Source organism: Hyperoodon ampullatus (genome assembly GCF_949752795.1).
Source record: "Hyperoodon ampullatus genome assembly, chromosome: 20".
NCBI classification, from domain to species: domain Eukaryota; kingdom Metazoa; phylum Chordata; class Mammalia; order Artiodactyla; family Ziphiidae; genus Hyperoodon; species Hyperoodon ampullatus.
The window spans coordinates 6057600-6079982 of NC_136933.1; the positions used below are offsets into that span (position 1 = coordinate 6057600).

Below are 22383 nucleotides of genomic sequence, written 5' to 3' on the forward strand. Positions count from 1 at the left end.
GTGATTATTTTGCCTAATATGGAGTCGGGGGGCTGTCCGGTTTAGGTCAGGAGAGCCCATGGCAACAGTTGCTATGGGGGCTCCGTTAATCCCAGGATTTTTGTCCTGTGCCCTTGATGTAGGGTATCCTTGATGTAGGGCTCCACATCCCTCTCCCCTTTTTATTTATGGGCCAAATCTTTGGCCCCTTGACACCCTGCTCATGACTATCTGCCTATCCCCATCTCGGGCCATAGGAACCCAGGTCACTGCGGAAAGGGGCCATGATGGTTCCTAGCTTCTTCCTGCTGGACAGGGCATCGTGGCTCCCTGGGTCCCAATGCCTGCTCTCTGTCAGGGTGTATTTATGGAGGGAGATGAGAGCCTGTGGAATGGTAAGGCAGCTTGTTCCCACGTAGTCCCTGTGCCAACTGGCTGGTATCCTTGTTGTAGCACCATCTGGAATTGAATCTTTTGAACCTGCCGGGAGATGAACTTAGATAATGTGTTAATAATGCAGGAGCCAAGCACAAAACAAAGGCTATCAGGATTAATGGTCCCAACAAGGGCAATAGCCATGTCCATATCTGGATCCCCAGAGAGGAGAGGAGGCTGGAAATCCAGCTGGGGCCCTGTCTTGCTCTCTCTTTTGAATCTTCTATTAATTTGATGTTTTTCTTTAGAATCTGAACGTCTTCTTCAATGTGGGCGGAGGTATTAATATAGAAGCAGCATGTCTCATTTAGTAGGGCACAGACACCCCCCCGTCTCAGCTGTTACAACATTAAGGGCCCTCCTATTTTGTAAAACCACTTCGGCCAGAGAGCCTAGGGCTGACTGCTGTTCCTCAGTCGCTACTACCGCAGCCTTCCAAGGTTCCTGGACCATGATGGTGAGATGAAGAACACTCCTCTTTAAAAGGGGTACGCCTGCAAACCACAAGAGCCCTCTAAAGACACTGTGTATTATTTTGGGGCCGATCAAGAATTGGGTTATCATAAGCATGTCCCCGCCAAACAGCAGTTCGTTTTTGTCTCTCCTGGACAGGTCTTAAGACCTCCTCGAGGAAGGACCTAAGGTTGGGAATGCCTCCTGAGGAAGCTAAATCCTTTGTAGTCTTAATGGTAGCCTCTGGGACCACAGCAATAAGTGTGCAGGAGCCCCTCCAAAGTGTGGGAAGATCCAGATAGACCCCGTTACCGCATAGAGATGAAAATCCGGTGCCCCTCAAGAATACCCCTGTGTGGGTCCCCAGAGCCAGGCCCTGACCTTTTGGGAGTTTTCCCCCTTGAAATAGACTGGGGTCCCATGACCTAGGATTATATTAGGGAGGCCAAGCTTCGAGGAAGTAATCATCTACACGTAAAGGGGAGAATCCAGGCTCTGACTGATGATGAGTGTGACGGGGGGAATTGGCATAACAAATTTCTGAACATTAGTTGATTTATGTTGTATTTTGGAGGAGAGTCTTGTCGGAGGTTAAACTAAGTAAGTGTCCAGTGGTCACACCAATTCCCACATATTTAGTTCCCAGGGCCGAGCTGTTTATGGGGATGTGGTCTTCATTAACATATTTCTTAGTCGCAGCATTTTTCCTTGAATTTCCCCAACGCAAAGTGAAATTATCTTCATGTACATCATATTCATCCTCCTTTGACCAGCGATCCCACTCCAGGCTAGTCTGATTAAAATTTAGGGTGTAGTTACAAAGAAAGTCATTTAGCCAGCCCAAAATGGATCCCCATCAATCCAGGTTGGAGACAGTCCTTTAAATTATGTCTTTTCCAGTATGCATAATCCTCATTGTAGGTCGTGGGTATCTGATCTTCATCTGAAGATAGATTACTAAGATTAGCTTTAGAAAAGAGTATCCTTTAATAATCGAATTAAACTTTTTAGCAATATAACATAACAGCAAGGAACTATCTGGGAAGTGAGTCTTGGTAACACAGACCTTAAATAACAAAACCAGAATTTAATATTCAGTGAAACGTAATTTTTTTTTTCATTGTGAGGGCATTAACCCTGTAGCCAGGGAAGCCTTATCCCATCAAATTAAAAAAATGAGCTTTGTCAGGGAGCCAGAAAAAGCCAAGTGGCCATCTTGGATTTCCCACAGCCCTGACTCTTAGATTTACAGCTATTGTTTACCCATTTTTAATTCCCTGATTTAGGAGTAGACTGTTGCCATGTTTTAAGGACATCAGGATGGCAAAAGTCTGGCAATGAGGGGTTAATTTTTGTAAAAGCAGAATGAACTTTATCTACATGCGCCATAATCTTCATAGATCATTGTGAAATACTACTTATTTACTCAACCAAAGTAACAAAAGGATTTTAAAAGCAAATATAAATCACTTAAATGCTAGGTAATTCACACAGTCTGTTATCAAAAGCAGCATTCCAAAAAAACTTTGTTCTCTTACCAGAGAGACAGAACCAAATTCCAGTCTGGTACCAGCTTACTGTTAATAACAAAATTTATTTACCTAATTAATTTTAATTCAATCTTAGAAAGTCCTTTCTCTAAATCTTGAAGAGGTAGTATTTTTGCAAAGGCAGTTCAACATCTTAAGAAAACTTGTACCATGTATAAAACTCTTTTCTCGGGGTCCATTTTCCACAAACCTTTTATATCACTTTCTGTATCCATCACTTATTTTCCCATTCAGAAACAGCCACATGTAGGTCAGTCCTACTTCCTTTTTCCTTAATAAAATGCAATTCCATTCCTCATACTTTTTTTTACTAAAAACATGCATCCTACTTTCCTTAAGCAACCATGAACTGTCCTTTATATCAGCACTCTGTAGATTGGTAAACGTACATCCAAATAATTTTTGAAGAACGTGCTTTCTTATAGAAAATATCTCAGTGTGGCACCAAACACATTTTTTAATAGTTCTAAACCTTTTGTTTCTCTGTAAAAGGAAGCCAATGTTTAGTAATTAATGTTTCAGTATCTTATTTTATTTGGAAATGGACTAGTTATTTAATAAACTTCCATCCTCTAACTTAATTTAGCACAACTCTAAATGTTTTAAGTTGTTGAGTATCTGGAGAGATTATTCTTAAGTAGACATTCCTAAAACATAATTATTCCTAAAAAGTTCACCCAAAGCTCTTATCTCATTTGTATTTTCTTTTCTTAAAAGTTTCTTCACATTGAGTTGTTTTTATTGCAGACAAATTTGACAAATATAGTAAGATCTTATTTAGTTTGTATTAAACCTAGGCACAATAAAAGTATTATACTTAATGTTGATGGCTCGAAAGACATGTCTATATTAATTAGATGAAGAAATGTAGACATTAACATAGGTATTAATTTAATATTGAATATTTCCCAGTTCACGTGAATCTGAAATTTATTTAGCTTAATTTTTCTTGTATTTAGAACGGTTTGATCTGTAAGCGCTTACTTTTCTGTCAAGCCAATTAAATAGAGCTCATTTACAAATTAGCCCCAGCAATATTATCCAAAGACAAAGACACATACTGAGACATAAACATATATCCAGACCGTCAGAGATCTCATAGTTTCCACTTGAGATTTAAAATGTCTCTTTGCCTCTTTTTTTTTTTTTTTTTTTTTTTCCCTTGGCTTGAAGTTCTACTAATTAATCCAAGGCTGAAGTCTCGGGCAAAGTGGGTTGTGTTTGTAGCTCAAGGACATGGTAAGAGTTAACTTCAAGCTTTCTCCTAGGCATATTTTTGTTCTCTCAGGGTCAGAATTCTGAAAAAGATATTTCAACAAGCTAGCTTTCTCTAATTGCATATGCAAAAAGAACCAGTTTTGCAATTTCAAAAAAATTTTTATCTTAACCAATTTTCTCTGGAGTCTAAAGAATATTGTGGCCATCCTGACTGGAGGAACCTAACTTATTTTGAATTTGGGAAACGTCAGACATGGGAAAGGGAACATGGACTCTAATAGTGCCCATGTCTCCATTTGCTACTTCCTGGCGTTGGGCAGTCCTCGATCTTGTGTGGGGAGGGGAGGGGGCCTTTCGCCCTGATAAGGAGGTACCTGTTGGAGAGCTGTGGGTTGAGGTGGGGTCGGGGGCTGAAGCAGGGGGTTCATGGGGAGGGGGACAGGAAAGGTCGTGTAGAGGGTCGCCTAGGAGATCTGATAGAGAGGGAGACAGAGAGGGTCTGGAGGATAAGGCGGCAACAGAAAGACACATGCGGCATGAGTCCCTCAGCTCCGGATTCTGACTAAGGGCCATAAAGGTCTGGACTTAAGGAACCTCTGAGTCCTTTCCTTGTTTCCGGCAAAAGAGATCAAGTTGGAGGATCGTGTTATAATTTAGTGTGCCATTAAGAGGCCACTGTTCTCGGTCCCTCAGTTTATACTGGGGCCAAGCTGTGTTACAAAAGAAAATAAGCCCCTTCTTTTTGAGATTTTCAGGGTCAAATTTTCCCAGTTCCTGAGGATACAGCCGAGGGGTGAGTCCGAGGGAGGCTCCCGAGACGAACCAGAACCCATTCTTAGCCTGTACGCCGTGGAATGGGCGTACTGAGAGTCGTCACCGGCTGACAGAGAGGCGTCCGTCCCCTTTGTCCCAGTGATCTCTCTAAGGCACAAAATGGGCCGACTGTCCCAACAATCGCGTCTGACCGTGAGAGGTGACCCTGAGCGTGCGACTGAGGCACCATGCGACTCGGGCAGGGAAAGAAAGAGGAGAGAGAGATTCCCTGGACCCACCGGGTGACTCACCGCTTGGCGATGCCCTGAAACGTGAAAGGCACTCCTGGGATGGCTCAGAGGCAACGCCCAGGCTCCTGTAAGTCAATCCGGACCGAGAAAAAGGTGAAAGTAACAGAGGAGAGAGGCTGAGGAATCGGCCTCGTAGTCCTGCCGGGAAGGCGGCGGCCAAGGGGAGGGGGCTCAGTGTTCTGCTTGAACCAGTGTGTGCCTCATGGTGCACGGAAGTTGCCTTGCTGGGGGCAGATGCTCTAACAGCCTGGTCCGTTCCGTGACCCCCTTATCCTTTCAGGGGAGTCTTCAAGCGGCAGGCGCCCTGATGGCCTTTTTTTTTTTTTTTTTTTTTTTGCGGTACGCGGGTCTCTCACTGTTGTGGCCTCTCCCGTTGTGGAGCACAGGCTCCGGACGCGCAGGCTCAGTGGCCATGGCTCACGGGCCCAGCCGCTCCGCGGCATGTGGGATCTTCCCGGACCGGGGCACGAGCCCGTGTCCCCTGCATCGGCAGGCGGACTCCCAACCACTGCGCCACCAGGGAAGCCCCCTGATGGCTTTTAAATGCCTGACCCGTGCCCAAACGATACCAATCGGCCCAGTCCACAGTCAGGAGGAAGACAGAGGGACCCTCACCCGTTCTGAGCGGCAGTTACTGGGGCAAAGCAAGCCGTGGAGCCTTCGGAACACACCAGGGTGTGTGTGTGTGTGTGTGTGTGGCCAGAGACCTCTGTTGCTTCCCCAGCAGCTTGCCTGCGCACAGAGGGTCCCAAGAAATGAGGAGAGGAGGTCGGGGGAGGAGATCCCCCCGGAGATGTCCCCGTACGGGCCACCAAAATGTCGTGGTCCGAGCGCGGGTTGGAAGAAGAATTTCCGGACACGAAGTATTTTAGAAAAGAGTGAGTTTATTCAGAGCAAAGGGCAGAGTTAGTGAGGGGCGCTGCGAATCCAGCGGGCCCACTTCCTGATAGACCAGGGAGAGCCGACCCCCTTTGTGGGCTAGTAGCCAACTTTTATAGCCTCAAGACAAAGAAAATGTCTGCTGGCAGGATGGCATTAGGTGATTGGTCAGGATGCTTCAAGGTTACTGCATGGTGATTATTTTGCCTAATATGGAGTCGGGGAGGAGGGCTGTCCGGTATAGATTAGGAGAGCCCATGGCAACAGTTGCTATGGGGGCTCCGTTAATTCGTTAATTCTGGGATTTTTGTCCTGTGTCCTTGATGTAGGGTGTCCTTGATGTAGGGCCCCACAGTATCCTTCCCTTCCTTTATTCTATTGTTTGAGAGTAAAAATGTAGAGTTTGCCTTCCACATTCTGCATATCACATAATGGTACCACCATATACCATTATTTGAGGCAGACATGTGTTTCAACAACAAAATATACCTGTACCTTCTTGGTAAAAATGAAATGTAAAAAATATGTTCTTTGCATTATGGCTAAGCATTCTTTAAATTACCTCACAATATACTTATGAGCGAGGTATGGTTCTATTATACCCATTTTACAGTTAAGGAAACTGAAGAACTCTTTTGGCACCGAGCTAGTGTGTGATGGAGACTTGGAAGCATCACCTCCCTCAACACCTTGCAGCTTTTTCATAAGTATTACACATACTGATCCATTTTTCAGTGCCCAGTTATCCTTTGTTAAACTTTCTAATTAATTCTGAGAATTTGTATGTAAAATTGTAGCAGGGAAGAACAAATCTGACTCTGTATTAGGTCTGTTTCTTGCTTTAGTCTTGGTGCTCTGTTGCCTGTGCTTAGTTATGCTGGCTCTGTGCCTTTTGTAAAAGAATGTTGCCTGTAGCCTGAAATATACAGGAGAGCCTATTTTCAAGGCTCTGACCTTTAAGAGTCTATTCATAGAGAGAGAAAAAGTTGCAGAACAGAGAATAATATTTGTTTTGTTGGAGGTTTACAGGAGCATGTGACCTGACCTACATGGACAGCTGCGAAGAGGTTTGTAACAACCAACCTCGCCCCTCCTTCATCTTGCCTTTAAAAGTGCTTTGCTGAAACCCTTCGAGGAGTTCAGGGTTTTTTTGGGCAGGAGCGACCTGTCTCCCTACAGGGCCCTGCAATAAACTTTTCTCTGCTCCAAACTCCTACGTTTTGGTTTGTTTGGCCTCACTGTGCGTTGGGCACAGGAACTTGTGTTCAGTAACAAAATGTCTCAAGCTTTCAATCTAAATAACAATACAATCTGCAAAAAAACTAGCTGGTATATATATTACCTTTCAAATCTTATTTAGTTTATATTTATTTTTAAATTATGTTACAAAATATAGTCAATCATCATTATTCAATTATTCCATACCTGCAAATTTGCCTATTTGCTCAGATTTATTTGTAAGCCCCGAAATCAATATTTGTAGCTCTTTTTGGATCATTTGAGTTTACGAACAAATGGCCAAAAATTCATTTGTAACAAGGCTCACATTCCCAGCTGAGATTGAACAGCTGATACTCTGCCTTCTTATTGCAGCTCTGCTGCAGAGACGACCAGAAGATGGAGTTGGCACTGTATTGAAGAAGCTTGGGTTCTGAGGCCAGTTGCAGGGTGTTTGAATCTCAGCTATGGTACCTATTGCTGACATGACCCCAGGCAAGTCACTTTTCACTTCTCCTTTGTAAATTAGGGAAAATAGAATCTTCCAGGATGAGATGTTTTCAGGATTTAAGATCACAATCTCTATGAGATACATACATATTTCCCCTTGAAATGTTGATTCAGCAACAGCTAATTCAGCGTTTGGGGCTTTATAGAACATAGTTATCACAAGAATTGAATGTATTAGTATGATCTCACTAATATAAGAATAAATATTAAAACTACATTTTTTTTTTAGAGATAAAAGGTCCAGTATACTTTTTGTGAAATAGAAACTTGGTCAGTTATTTTTTTTCCCTGAGTCTGTAATTTAAAAATATGTGTGTGTGTGTATGTATGTTTATGTATGTTACAATATTTATGTATTGCTTGTGACATAATGAAAAAAATTAAATATTAAAACATTTGCTCTTATTCAGACAAAATGGCTATTTAACAAACTAAACACAAAAATAACTTTACAAATGATATGTATGAATTGATTTCGGCCATGTAGTCCAGAAAGAATAAAAAACCCATAAAACACAAAGAATGATTTCTTAATGACAGGAGTTTCTGAGACCTTTGTCCCAGTCTTCTGTGGCACTGTAATTTGTATAAGCGATGGTTCAGAATCTACAGTGAGCAAAACAGGTGTGAGCGTTCCCCAGCGCACGGCAGCATCCTTATCCTTCTCTTATTTGTCCTCTCCTATCACATCACTCGTGGATCTTCCAAGCCCCAGCGCGCGCGCGCACGCACGCACGCACACAATCATCCTGCGCAGGGTTCCAGGAAGAGGCTCCTCTAGAAGCGGGAGTGTTACTACCCCACCACCGTCCAGAGACCCTCGGGGCTGGCTGACCTCAGCCCTGGGTAGGTGAAGAAGGGCTGCTCCCAGGACCCCATCCAGGTTCCCTCCTCCCCCCACCTCCCTGGAAGACAAGCGCCCCCTCCTGCGGTGCAGGGTCCCGGAGTGAGGGACAACTAACCCAGTCCTGCTCGGAGCCCTCCGACCAGCGGGCCCGCCAGGACCCTGAAACTGGGCGGGCTCGGACCCGACGGCGGGCTCTCCCCAGCCTGGCCTGGGCTTCTGCAGCAAGGAGGGCGACGCCTCCCGCGCCAAGGAACCCTGCAACGAAGGGCCACCCTCCTATCCAGCAGGGTCCCCACTTACGATGGCCCGCGGAGGTCAGCCGGCCCAGCCCTGAGAGGAGCAGCAAGAGAGACAGCATTGAGTGGCTGGCCGGCCTCGCCACCGCGATGGCGATTGACTGGAAACGGTGCAGCGAGCGCGCGGGGCCCTGCGCTCTAGGTCCCGTCGGGGAGGGGCGGGGAGGGAGGGCAGAGAGGGCGGAGGGGCGGGGCTGGGAGGGAGGGCAGAGCATAGGGGCGGGGCGGGGCGGGAGCGGAGGGGCGGGGCGGAGTGGGGCGGGACTGGGGCGGGACTGGGGCGGGACTGGGGCGGGGAAGGATTGGATCTGTCTGACCGGGCTGGAGGGCTATGTACTGTTCTATGTATAGTATGATGTCATTTGCAAAGTTATGTATTCAGTTCAAATTCTAGGGATCCAGACTTTTATTTCCAACAACCTGTTGAATACCTGATAGTCCACAAATGCCTGAAATTCAACATATCTTCAACCAAACTTATTATCTCCCAACTCCTGTACAAATCTGCTTCTTGTAAATGTGTTGCCACTATAATTTCAGTTGCCTAGTCATTAACAATTTCAGTAACCTTCATATAAAGTAGTCAACAAACCTGTCTTTTCTATATCTATTATAAGGGTAAACACAAATCTATAAAATAAAACATTAATTTTCTCTGGTACCAGAAATGAAAAAGGACTCTTCTTTCTCACTCTCTCTCTCTCTCTCTCTCTCTCTCACACACACACACACACACAGGCACAGGCACACAGACACTCCCTTTTCTTAGACAACTTCCTTTAAAAACATGTAATTGTTAATCCTTTCTCTGTCTCTTGAAGGTGTAAATCTTTTTGAAAATTAAGTACGACTCTTGCCAGCTTTACATTCCAGGGATGTTTTTCTTAAGGACTTTGTAGTCATCTGTTGCAATCATAAGCATTATGGAAAATAACTCTCTGTATCCCTGGCACCTCGGGATTTAGTCTCCAGCCCGGCCCCTCAGCTCCCTCCCAGCCCCTCTCCAGGCTTCCAGTCCCGCCCGCCCCGCCCCGCCCCGCCCCGCCCCGCCCCTCTGCTCGGCCCTCCCTCCCAGCCCCGCCCCTCCGCTCCCGCCCCTCCCCGACGGGACCTAGAGCGCAGGGCCTCGCGCGCTCGCTGCACCGTTTCCAGTCAACGCCGGCCAGCCACGCAATGCTGTCTCTCTTGCTGCTCCTCTCAGGGCTGGGCCGGCTGACCTCCGCGGGCCATCGTAAGTGAGTACCCTGCTGGATAGGAGGGTGGCCCGTCGTCGCAGGGTCCCTTGGCGCGGGAGGCGTCGCCCTCCTTGCTGCAGAAGCCCAGGCCAGGCTGGGGAGAGTCCTGCGTCGGGTCCGAGCCCGCCCAGTTTCAGGGTCCTGGCGGGCCCGCTGGTCGGAGGGCTCTGAGCAGGACTGGGATAGTTGTCCCTCACTCCGGGACCCTGCACCGCAGGAGGGGGCGCCTGTCTTCCAGGGAGGTGGGGGGAGGAGGGAACCTGGATGGGGTCCTGGGAGCAGCCCTTCTTCACCTACCCAGGGCTGAGGTCAGCCAGCCCCGAGGGTCTCTGGACGGTGGTGGGGTAGTAACACTCCCGCTTCTAGAGGAGCCTCTTCCTGGAACCCTGCGCAGGATGATTGTGTGCGTGCGTGCGCGCGCGCACTGGGGCTTGGAAGATCCACGAGTGATGTGATAGGAGAGGACAAGAGAAGGGTAAGGATGCAGCTGTGCGCTGGGGAAGGCTCACACCTGGTTTCCTTACTGCAGACACTGAAACATCACTTCTACAAATTACAGTGCCACAGAAAACTGGGACAAACACCAATGACGGCGGTGTTTCAGAAACGCATGTAATTAAGAAATCACTTAAAACATATGAGTATTTTAGTTTTACTGGACTGCAAGACCCAAATCAATTCATGCATACCCCTTCATGAAATTTTGTGTCCTAATGACAGTGTTCAAGAGACGTTTTGGTTTTGTCTGAGGGAGAGCAAGTGCTTTGTTTTCATTTCCCAAGTAATATATGAACGTTACGAAACAATTTAAAAACACAGACTCAGAGAAAAGAAATGCCCCGAATTCCTATCCCACAAAATGGCGTCTACAGTTTACTGTAGACTGTTTTCTAGAAAAGATGTACGTTTAAAGATACTTTCTGGGCTTCCCTGGTGGCGCAGTGTTTGGGAGTCCGCCTGCCGATGCAGGGGACGCGGGTTCGTGCCCCGGTCCGGGAGAATCCCGCGTGCCGCGGAGCGGCTGGGCCCGTGAGCCGTGGCCGCTGAGCCTGCGCGTCCGGAGCCTGTGCGTCCGGAGCCTGTGCTCCGCAACGGGAGAGGCCACAGCAGTGAGAGGCCCGCGTACCGCAAAAAAAAAAAAAAAAAAACTTTCTAAAAAATAAATTAAAAAAAATACTTTCTACATTTAAAATACCTTCTATGTAAGTGAGGCCATACTAATATTTAGCTTGTAGCATGATTTTAAAATGACAGTATATAAAGCGTATCTTCATGCCTGTATTTACATACATAGGCATATATAAAGCTTTGTAAAAAGTAAAAGTAATGTTATTTCTGATCTGCTTAGAATAGTAAAGTGTGTACATTATGTACATTATAAAATTAAATCTAGACAGTACAGAGACGTTAAGAAAGTTAATGGCTGCCTCACTTTCTAAAGGCAGTAAGTTTGAAGGAAATGAAGTTTTAGAGACATACATACACACATGCACATATACTTTTAATGATCATTTATGAGATTTGTAATTGGGTTTTTCATCTATGTGTAGAGTTAGGATTTATTTTTATGATAATAAATCCAGCCCTGTCACTATTTTTCCTAACTTCATGATAACTTATGTGTAACATCATATAGTATTTCAAATTTTATATATGCAGATAGTTTCATAAACCTTCCTGAATAGTCAATAGGATCAACAGGCAAGCCACTATAAAAAATTTTGATAAGCATTGCAAAATGTCTACCGGAAAAGTTGCATTATATTTGACTCCCATTAACAGAAATAGTGACGCCTATCTTCCTGAGGCCTCTCCAGGTCTCTTCAGTCTTCTCATCTTGATCTTGTGTACATCCTAGTGAATGCTTCACTTTTAACAGGTATTTTTTGGTTAAACCTTAACAAGAGATGTCTTTCTGTATATTGACTATTTGAATCATTTTGTTAGTTGTCAGTTTCTTTCTGGTTTTGACTTCTTTTTTAATAAGAATTAGTAGCTTTGGATAGGACATTTTGTTTTCAAGAAGGAAGAAGTGTTGATGTAAACACACACAGGGATGGGAGAGGAATCCATTGATTAGAACCTCAGTGGCAAGATCGGAGAGGAATGTCCTCAAATGCCAGCTGAAAAACTGTACTAGACACTGGGGCAGGTTTTATAGAGTGGTCTACTTCTGACTGGCTCACTTTGTGGTACCAAGAACCACCAGCGATTATGTATTTATAAAAGCTATCACACCCCCAAAATGAATATCTGGAGACGCTGAAATGTTTAGGAGAGTATAACGTACACTGGGAAGATGCTACCAAAAGAAAACATGAGGATCCATGATGATAGCAGGAAAAAGACAGTATTTGGTACACACACACACACACACCGACATTATGAGATAAGCATCGTTACATAATAATAATAAAATATTCAGTTCCCAGGGAACATATAAAAATTCTAAATTTGTATGAATTTAATAAAATGTCCTCAGCATATATAAAATGAAAACTGATAGCACGACAGGGAGACATTTTCAAATCCATTTCCGTAGAGAGATCTTACAATGTTTTTCTCAATTATATGATTGACCATAAAATTCTTTATAAAGACAAAGAAAATTTGAACAACAGAAGTAAACATTTTATTGATGGATAAAGTGAACCCAATGAAGTTTGTATATTGTTTTCCCCTTTCTGTTCTATGTTAAGACTTGCTAGAGTCTAGGGATATCACACGTGAGGCTTTTAGTTAGTTAATGATAAAACCTCTGGTGCAGCAAGACAAAGCGAATTCAGGCAAATATCAGGAATCCAGGAAGCATCCGCAATGAGCTAGCTCTCCGTGAACCCAGCCTCCGTGCTCCCGGAACACACCGAGTCTCTGGCTTGAAATCACAAGATTTATGGAAGTTTGGCTTTGGGAGAGCTCCTTGCAAAGCTTTCAGTGACTTTTTAAGTAGCCAAGCCAGTCTTGTCAAACTAGTTAGGGAAACACAACAGAAGCTAACCTTGGCCAGGGGAGTTTTGAACCCTACACAGTGCATTATAAATCTCACTGCCCTCATCAGCCAAGAGTCAGAAACACCCAGACTTGTCGGTATCCCCAGAAATAGATAAGAGCTTTTCTAATCAAGCTGCGCTTAATGCTCTAACTGCATTGTAAATAATGCTTCTCAAGACTAGTTCTCATACTTTTCAAGAATATATAGCGCCATTCAACAGAATTGACCACAGCAAGGAAAATAAATAAATATATGGAACGCAAATACGAATAGTACAGAACTCATCATCTGGCAACAATACAATTAGATTAAAACTTAACAGAAGGGCTGAAAAATGTATTTAGACATTTAAAAATATACTTGTATGTAATTCACGGGTTGAAGGAGAAATCATAAATCACAATGGATATTAAATAATAAACAATGAATGAGAATGAAGAAATTACAAAGAAAAATTTGAATCCCGCTCTGAAGATGGTATAGGAGCATAATTTATAACCACAAATAATTAAACAAGTGACAAAAAATGGTCAGCAACTTAAAATTAGAAAAATAATTATAACCTTAAAATTCTTAAAGATGCTACTTAAATTAAGAAGTAGAATTAATGAAAGACAAAAGTAAGCTGAAGTAGCCTGGATTCACAATGTCAAAAGTTGATTTCTGAGAAGAATATGAAACAGAACTTTTGGTGAGATAGACTAAGGAAAACGAAAAGGAGAAGGAAAAGATGTACTGTTAGAAATGAGACATATACAAATGTCGATTGGCCAATTGGATATGAATTGCTAATATCATTCTTTAGGAATTGCCTTTTAACTTTCTTAATGGTGTCTTTAGGTGAACATCAGATTTTAGTTTAATTTTAGTTTACTCTTAAAAGGGGACTTGCTTTGTATTGTTTAATTTTCCATTTATTTACTCTAGAAATTGCAAAGTAGAAAAAGAATAAAATTCAAGTTCCTTCAAAGGTTACTCAGCATTTCTAAATGTAACCATTTGAAGTTAAAAATTTGATTATGATAGTTAAATGCTAATGACTAATGCTCTTACTTTTGAAATAGATTTAGACTCCCAGATTTTATGTAAGTTTGATTATGATTAATTCTGTCACACATTCCAAGATTGAAGAAAGATAACTGTAACTATAATTATATATATATATAATTTTGATACACTCATGATACAATCCATGCTTATATGAAAGAGTACATATATTTTTAAAAATTAGGGCTTCTGACTTTTAAGGATTTGAAATATCTAATAATTACATTCTCTCTGACTACTTTGCTGTAGGTCACCTATGCCATCAAAATTGACAGGAAAACATACACTCTTCACCTTGAAAAACAGTAAGTGGCCATGCTTCTTTTCATACATTTGTTTTTAGTTTCTTACATTTTTACAATGACTACCTTAAATTGAGCCTAAATTTAGAGCCTAAATATTCAAGAGCATAAATGTTATATTTATTTAATATGTTAAGTCTTCTTGGTGATTCATGTCAGACTAGAATTTCGAGTCTTTATCTTTAGATTTTTAAATCTAATATTCAAACCCAACTGTAATTTAATAAGTATTAAAGTATATCAGACACATGAAAATCATTTTATGTAACTCTTTAAAGTATAATTACAATTGCAACTATCGAGGGAATAAGTTTATCTGTCCATGATTAATTTTATTTGTTTCATGTCATTTTACATAATTATATGATTTTTAAGCATTTTATTTGAGATTACACTCTAGTTTTGTCTCATTTTGCTATAGGATATATTTTTAATCTCTTCAGTTTTCTACTTCCACTCTGTGAGGAAACCAGTATCAATATCCTATGTGTATCATTCCATGATTTTCTATTTTAAATTTCATCTTTACCTGAAATAAAACATATAGAAACCTACCAAAAAAGGGTTTTTTTTGTTTTGTTTTGTTTTTTGCACAAATGGAAATAGTGTTCTGCAAGTGTCAGGTCTTATTTAATAATGGCACTTATTTTCTTGCTCTATGTATAAATTTTTACTCATTTTTAATGGATGAGATCCCATAGTATGTAATATTGATGGGTAATGAAGTTATTTCCAGGGATTGTCACTATAGAGTCCGACAATAAACATCTTTATCTGTGTATTCTTATGCAATAGAGATTTTGTTTCATAGTCTTGATATCAATAAATGGGCTTCTGGATCAAGCAGAATGAGTGCTGATAATAGTAGTAATAGTAATAATAATAATGAAAACAACAAAAGCAACTGACATTTATTGAGCACGTACCATATTCCAGGTGTATTTCTAAGCAATTTTCAGGTAGTAACTGATTAATTTTCACAACCACCTCTAAGGTAGGCCTTGTTTATTACTCACATTTTATAGCATGTAAAGATTTTGAGAGATCTTGCCAGTTACTTTCTAAAAACTGTAGCAGTTTAGATTTCCAAAAGCATGCGTGATGTACTAAAATATTGTATCTCATCTTAATGTCAGGTTGTATTTCCCTAAATGATTTCTCTAAATAGTTATTGGCTAGTTCATTTTCCTGTATGGGGCTTGCCTATTCGCGTAGTTTTCTCATTATTATTTCTTATCATTTTAATATACTTTATTTTTTTAGAACAGTTTTAGGTTCCCAACAAAAGTGAGTGGAAGGCGGAGAGATTTCCCGTATATCCTCACACCCCACACGTGCATAGCTTCCTCCGTTATCAACATTCCCCACCAGAGTGATGTATTTGCTGTAACTGATGATCCTGCATTGACACATCATTCATTATCACCCAAAGTCTGTAGTTTATATTAGCATGCTATTTTTTATATTGTTTTTCTCTATGAATGAATAAAAATAAAAAAGGAAAATTCTGAGATTAGTATAAACAATTAAGTTCTCACCATGAATGATGCACCTATAAGCATTTCTCCTACATATTAAAAAAAAGGGTACACGGCCATAATAATGAAATCTATTATTCCCATACCCAGACCTCTTCAATCGTCTCACTCCCCAGTGCCGGTTACCATTATGATATTGACACATATTCTTCTGCCATATTTTTAGGGTCTTTCATCCATATGTCTAAAGATCAATAAAAATCATGTTTTGATGTGTCCTTCAAATAGACATGAATGGCTAAAGAGTGTATAGTCCATTATACAATTTGTTATGGGGTATCAGAAGGGTAGGTAAGGGTGGACCTTAACATGGTGAATCACAAAAGTGACCCCAATTCTTTACCTTTCCCTGTATCTTCACTCTTTGCTGTATAACTTGAGGTTCTCTCATCAAGAGGTGGAGTGTATACAGCTCAACAACTACCTCACACTCATTCTTCATTGGTGTGAAGAGCCCAAGGTTAAAAGGGCTCTGTGCTTGGATTCATGCTCTTATGATGCTATCCTGAGATTCTTAATACTTTTGAATGAGAGGCCCTGCATTTTCATTTTACTTTGGGGGCCCGGCAAATTACTAGCCCAGTTTGGGGCTATGTCACTTACTTTGGCCAGAGAGATGTTGGCTGCCTTGATTCCAACACAGGCTTGAAAAAGCTGTCACGCTTTTCTGCTTTCCATCTTGTTTGTCTGTCATCCCCATGAGAATATGCTCGGGCTTAGCTTGCTGGACGATTAAAGACATGTGGATCACAGCCAAGGTGCTCTATTTATCCCTACAGCAGCCAACATTCAGCTGAATCCTGTACCACTGAGCAAGCCTGGCCACAATTAGCAGAGCTGCCATGGCTACCCACACATGACCCAAAAGTGTGAGCAGGGCTTCCCTGGTGGTGCAGTGGTTGAGAGTCCGCCTGCCAATGCAGGGGACATGGGTTCGTGCCCCGGTTCGGGAGGATCCCACATGCCGCGGAGCGGCTGGGCCTGTGAGCCATGGCCGCTGGGCCTGTGCGTCCGGAGCCTGTGCTCCGCAGCGGGAGAGGCCACAGCAGTGAGAGGCCCGCATACTGCAAAAAAAAAAAAAAAAGTGTGAGCAGTAGGTACCTATTAGTGTTCGTTGTGCAACATTTTGCATAATATTATTTGTTGAGATTCATTCATAATGATGTGTGCAAAACGGGTTTGTTTTTTAAAATGCATATGTAGCTGTAAAATGAATATATTCCATTAATTATTTATCCTCCCATATTTACAACAAGAACAGCTCTATCGTGGACATCCTTGACCATGACTTCCTGGGCCCCAGTGAAACTGATAGATTATAAATAAGAAATTTCTCAAGTGCTATATGATGCCAGTTTTTTTCCTCAAAAGCCTTATAACCAATTTTTACTCATGCCAATAGCTTAAAAGTATTTCTGTTCTCTACATTCTCGACAAAATGAATATCTTCACACACTTATTTTTGTTAATTAGTGGATGACAAATGCTGTTTTACTGTTGTTTTAATATGCACTTCACTGGTTATTAATAACAGTTAGTATCTTTTCCAGTGTTTACTGACCATTCTCATTGACTTGCTTTTCCTGAGATTTTGGTGGTTTTTTTTTTTTTTTTGCAGGGGGTGGGGTGGTCGTTATTTTTTATTCATTTGTTTTGAGTTATTTATTTTCAATCTATGGCTTTATCTTTCTGTTTTTCTGGTTTTTGTTCCATGATCTATCGTGGGAAGTTTTGTTTTCTGTAGATATTAACACTTTATCTCCTCTATATGTTGCAATTATGCCACCTACACTATTGATTGTCTTCTTCCTTTGTTTTTGGGATTTATTGCTATAAAAATGAAATTTTCATATAATCATTATATTCATATTTTCTATCCTAGGTTCTCAGATTCCTCTCTTGTGTCTGTTAGAGGTGATAGCATCACATTCGTGTAGTATTTCTTAAAATTCTTTTTCCACTTAACATGTAAATTCACTGCTTTCAGTTTCTTTAACAACAGTATTGCATTTTCCAACTTTCTTCAAAGCTTCTTTTTATTGCAGCTTTATGCTGACTCAGGTATCGTTTAGTTAGAATAACTTCAGATGATTTTCTTCAGATGGAATCTGCAGGTGGCATGCTTCCCGAATCAGTGCATGTCTGCAGATGTCTTTCTTGTTCTCATAACTGAATGACATTTGGCAATGTGTAGAATTTGTGAATCATATTTCTTTTCTATAAATTTTTGCAATTTGATATAGTCTGTGTGAAGTGAGTTTTCCAGTATGTTTTCTGTGTGTGGGTGAGTGTGAGTTTGTGTGTGTGTGTGTGTATTACATTAATACTCCCTAATATATCCCAAGTCCCTGAATTTTTCATGTTAATTTTCAGTACCTACACATTTTTTTTTCTTCTGTGGGAAATCAGTGCTTTCATCCTGGGTCTTATTTGTCTGTGCTCCATATCAGAGTTTTTTCTACAACTATGATCAAATCTTTATTTTTGACATGCATTTTACCAGAATTTGTTTTCTGTTGGCTAGGCCTATAATTCTGTTCACAGTAAGCAAATTCTCTTTGATACATTTATTGAGTTATTTAATATTAACTGTCATGTGTTTTAGTTTCAGAGTATACTTTTTTTCTCTTGGAATGATCTCCTTGGAATGCTTATTAATTTCTCTTGAAATTAAGATTATTTTGTTCATCAATGCTACTTCATTCGGAACTAACTTTTAAGTTTTGCATGCTTTTTATTGTTCATTTTCCTTTCATTGGACATTGTTTTTCTTTCAGTGCTCATTTGTATTTTTGTTATGTCACTGATTAAGGCAGACTGTTTTGTTGTTTCATACAGAAGCCAAAAGTATGCCTTTGAAAAAGGGCCCAGGATGAAGAAACTCGCAAACAACATTTTTATCCTTTTAATAACGCTTGTCAAATATCTGTTAAGGTTTTTAATCTCTAATTTCTTTTTCCTGGGAACTACTTCTGGATTCCCACTTCCACCACCTCCATTTAAATGCTTACAGTTATTAAAAGGTGGCTCTGCCCTTCTTTCAGAATTCACGTTCTAGATGCTTGCACCTAAACCAACCCAGTCCGTGCAGAGTTTTTCCTTGAATACATGTGGAATATAAACTGACAGATACCAGTTTTTCTCCGGGAACCTCTCTGGTTTTGTTATTTGAATTGAAGAAAAGGAAAAGTTTTCAAGAAGGAGAGGAAATAGGTTGTTACAGGATATTGACTATAGTCCCCTGTGCTATACAGTAGGTCCTTGTTGTTTATCTGTTTTATAGACAGTCGTGTGTATCTGTTTAGTCCAAACTCCTAATTTATCCGCCCCCCCTTCCCCTTTGGTAACCATAAGTTTGTTTTCTGTGTCTGTGAGTCTATTTCTGTTTTGTAAAGGAGATCATTTGTACCATTTTTTTAGATTCTACATGTAAGTGATATCATAGGATATTTGTCCAACTTACTTTTCTTAGTATGATAAAAGAATCTGAGAAAGAATATATATATATGTATGTGTGTGTGCATATATATATATGGCTGAATCACTTTGCTGTACACCTGAAGGTAACACAACATTGCAAATCAACTATACTTCACTAAAAATTTTTTAAAAAGAATGAGAGGACATGAAGGAGATAAGAAAAGTAGTGGTAAAAAAAAAAGTAGTGGTGAAAAAAGTACTCTGTTAACGCTCTAGTTTCTCTTCCATTCTGGCCTTCAAACCTTCTTGATGTTTGGAATCCATGAGAAATCCCAGTGTCACTGTTATGGACTAGGGTCCTTGGACTCTTTAATCAATAGAAATTGATAAGTGGCCAGAGAAGGAATTCAGGCAAGGCTTTGTTGAGGCTCGTGCTGCAGCAGGAGGGAGCGAAAACAAGTGACAGGTTCCCTGGCTCACTCTCCGAGGAAGGTGGGCTGGATCCTTAAATGGGGTGAAGGGCGGGGCGGATTGGTGGTCTGCCCACTCGCCTGGTGGTGCTGTGTGCAGGGATCATGCGCAGTAAGTACCCTGCTTTTGCTCCTGGCACCTCCGGAGTGGCAGGCGGTTTGTGGCCTTTGTGTGTCTTATTGTTCATAATTACCCAGACTGCACATGCAGGCAGTTAATTTTAGTCCCTTAGTGTCCCTCTGTCTTCTGTTGCTCAAGGAGATGTGTGTCCAGACCAAGCGCTCCAGTAAAGGGTCCTGGGTCCCAGCCTGTCTCATCCCTACAGTAAATAACGATGTTAGATTGTTCCATGATAATCACCATCCTCCTTGTAAGAAGATTTTAGTTCCATACCCTGTTTATGTCACGTTTTTCTATAGAAATGACGTATGAAATTTGAGCAAAAGACTAGAATCCCGCTTCTAAACAAACGCTTTAAGATCTATTGTGTGCTTCTACAGTTTTTCTCCTGCTATGAGAAAAGCATGTTCCGTAGAGGGACCATGCCGTTTCCTAGGGTCCAGAATGAAGGCAATGTGGAGCTGAACGTGCAGTAACCTTGTGAAGAACATTCATTGTAATTTTAAGGCACTGGGAATTTGGAGGATGCTTTGTAGCACAGCATAACTTCACAGAAACAAGCTAATGAAATAAGCATGTATTTTTTTTGTTTGTTTTTTATCAATCCATGGCTACTTATTAGCAAATTTTAACTAAGAGATTTATGCCATGAGATGTATTGATGGTTGAATCTATAAAAGAAAACTTTGTTGAGGGAATCTGGAAGTCCTGGATTTTACTAGACAGCAATCTGTGTCATTCCAGTGCCCACACTGGTATCCGGTCATCCTGGTTCTTGCTTTCTCTTATATACATAATGCGCTATCAGAAAGAAAGCTAGATAATGGAGAGATGAGACCATTTAATTTTTGCGTATTTGAGCTTATAAAATGAAATGTAAATTTGTTTAATTTCATGACTCTGGAAGTTACTTTTACTAATGCTATTATTACAACGAAGTATTATTATTTTGGTTGAATTAAGTCATTTTTAGACTCTCATTTCCTGGTATATTCATACAACAAGTCAGGGATATTGCATCCAGATTCTTCATTTGTAAAGGTAAGTTTTACTTTATGTTGTGTAGATTTTTATTATTATGTGGTGAAGATGCTATTGGTGGGAAGAAGAAGAATGCTTTATACTCGGCTGAATTACTGGGCAAACAGATTGATCACAAACCCAAACGTAATGTGGCAATTGCTCTGAAAGCATATAGAATAGAATGACTACCTTTAAAATTTGGAACTCAGGAATCACTTACCTGAAAAGGTCATTTACACTCTCTGGAAGTAGGAGTAGGAGTTTGAGAGGGGGAAAAAAGTGGGGAAAGGGACTAAGAAGCCACTGAACACAGGGAGAAGTTTGGTTGGAGGTACCATAGGACCTGAGCAGTGGAGGGAACAGTGGAAACCACTTTACAGAAAGAGCACAGGAAAGTGAAGTTGCAAAAGCAATTTGGGTACAGAATCTGAATAGGTTTACATGAAAAACACAGGAATTTGAATTCTATCCCAAAATGCAGGTAAGAGTCAAGAAATGCTTAAAAGTATGTGAGAAAGTTGGCTTTAGTCTAAGATACGTATTTTGCCAGAATAGATGATGGGGAAGAGGCAAATGCTAGTGATTGGTCAGATTCTGTTGCTGTGTTGCAGTTGAGAGAGAATGAAAGTTAAAACATGGTAACTCGTACAACATTTGTCTTTCTCACCATCTACAAGTCGAAAGCAGGACAAAATCCATGAGACACTTGTTTTCAGACACTTGACAGTTAAAACAAAAATCAGGAAATCTCTCTCTGACAGAAGGAAAGCATGGAAGGCGAATCTCACACTGAACTTGGCCCTCTGACTGGGAATAACGTCTTCACTATAGCACAAGGGTGCAAGCAAACAGGACTCTTTAAGAATTTGGATTTTAAGAGTTTGGGCTGCTGAAGCAGCTGGAACTTGCAGGACCCAGGACCAGAGATCAAAAGGGACTATGTGTTGATGTACATTTTTTCAGAGAAGGGGAGATGTCCTTTGTTCCCTGACTGAGGATTAGACAGCATGTGTGGTGGGTAAGACCCTACTGAAGGGTCGAGAGTGAAATGGAGATAATACCAACCGACGGAACAGTGTTGGGAGACGTTGGATTTTCAGCGCAGGCAGTGTAGAGTGACCTTGCTAAAACCCCAGACATTCAGCTGAGACAGAAAGGCTGAGTGTCTGAAGGAAGGATCAAGCTCTAGAGTAAGAGTCTTTGTCACCCCCATTCCCCACCTCAAAGCCTAAAACACAGCACGGAGACGATTGTGGATGGTTACCATTAAATTAATTGCCTTCTGACACAAACTGTGATGCTCTGTAAAGGGTTAAGCCATAGCCGAGGAAGGAAAGAACGCGATTAGTTCAGAAATCAATGAGAGGGAAAAAGGAGAAAGAATGGAAACATTAAAGCTCTGAATTTAGTTGTTTCAAAGGACTAATAAAATTAATAACCCCCAGTAAGACTTATCTAGATCAGAAACAAATTCCACCAATATTAGGGGTGAAAGGAGATATTGCTAGTCATACAGAAGATAAAATGATATCTTGGAGAATTATGACAGCTTTATGCCAATAAATTTGATGATTTAGATGAAATGGACAGCTTCCTTGAAAAGTACAACTTATCAAGATTGAGAGAATAGAAAATCTCAATCCCTTGAAATCCATCTTTAAAAGTTGGATTCCTCAGCAACCACTTTCCACAAAGAAACACCAGGTTGAGTTATTCTCATACTTCACCAACTGAGAGATAGTTTGGCTCTTCCGATCTTTAAGCGATTGAAAAGAATGCTTCTGTG

General features: G+C 41.2%; 1 protein-coding gene across 1 annotated transcript in view; it reads left to right on the forward strand.

Annotated features, from left to right (window-relative positions):
* Window positions 1-9622: 9622 nt before the first annotated feature.
* The window catches only part of LOC307068792 (A disintegrin and metallopeptidase domain 3-like), a gene marked incomplete at both ends in the record, with an annotated part of 94556 nt that continues 81795 nt past the window's right edge, over window positions 9623-22383 (forward strand). Inside the window, 4 exons of the mRNA XM_079726821.1 lie at window positions 9623-9680; window positions 10214-10296; window positions 13973-14028; window positions 20537-20615. Coding sequence (XP_079582947.1) covers window positions 9623-9680; window positions 10214-10296; window positions 13973-14028; window positions 20537-20615 — 276 coding nt within the window. The remainder of the gene's footprint in view (window positions 9681-10213; window positions 10297-13972; window positions 14029-20536; window positions 20616-22383) is intronic.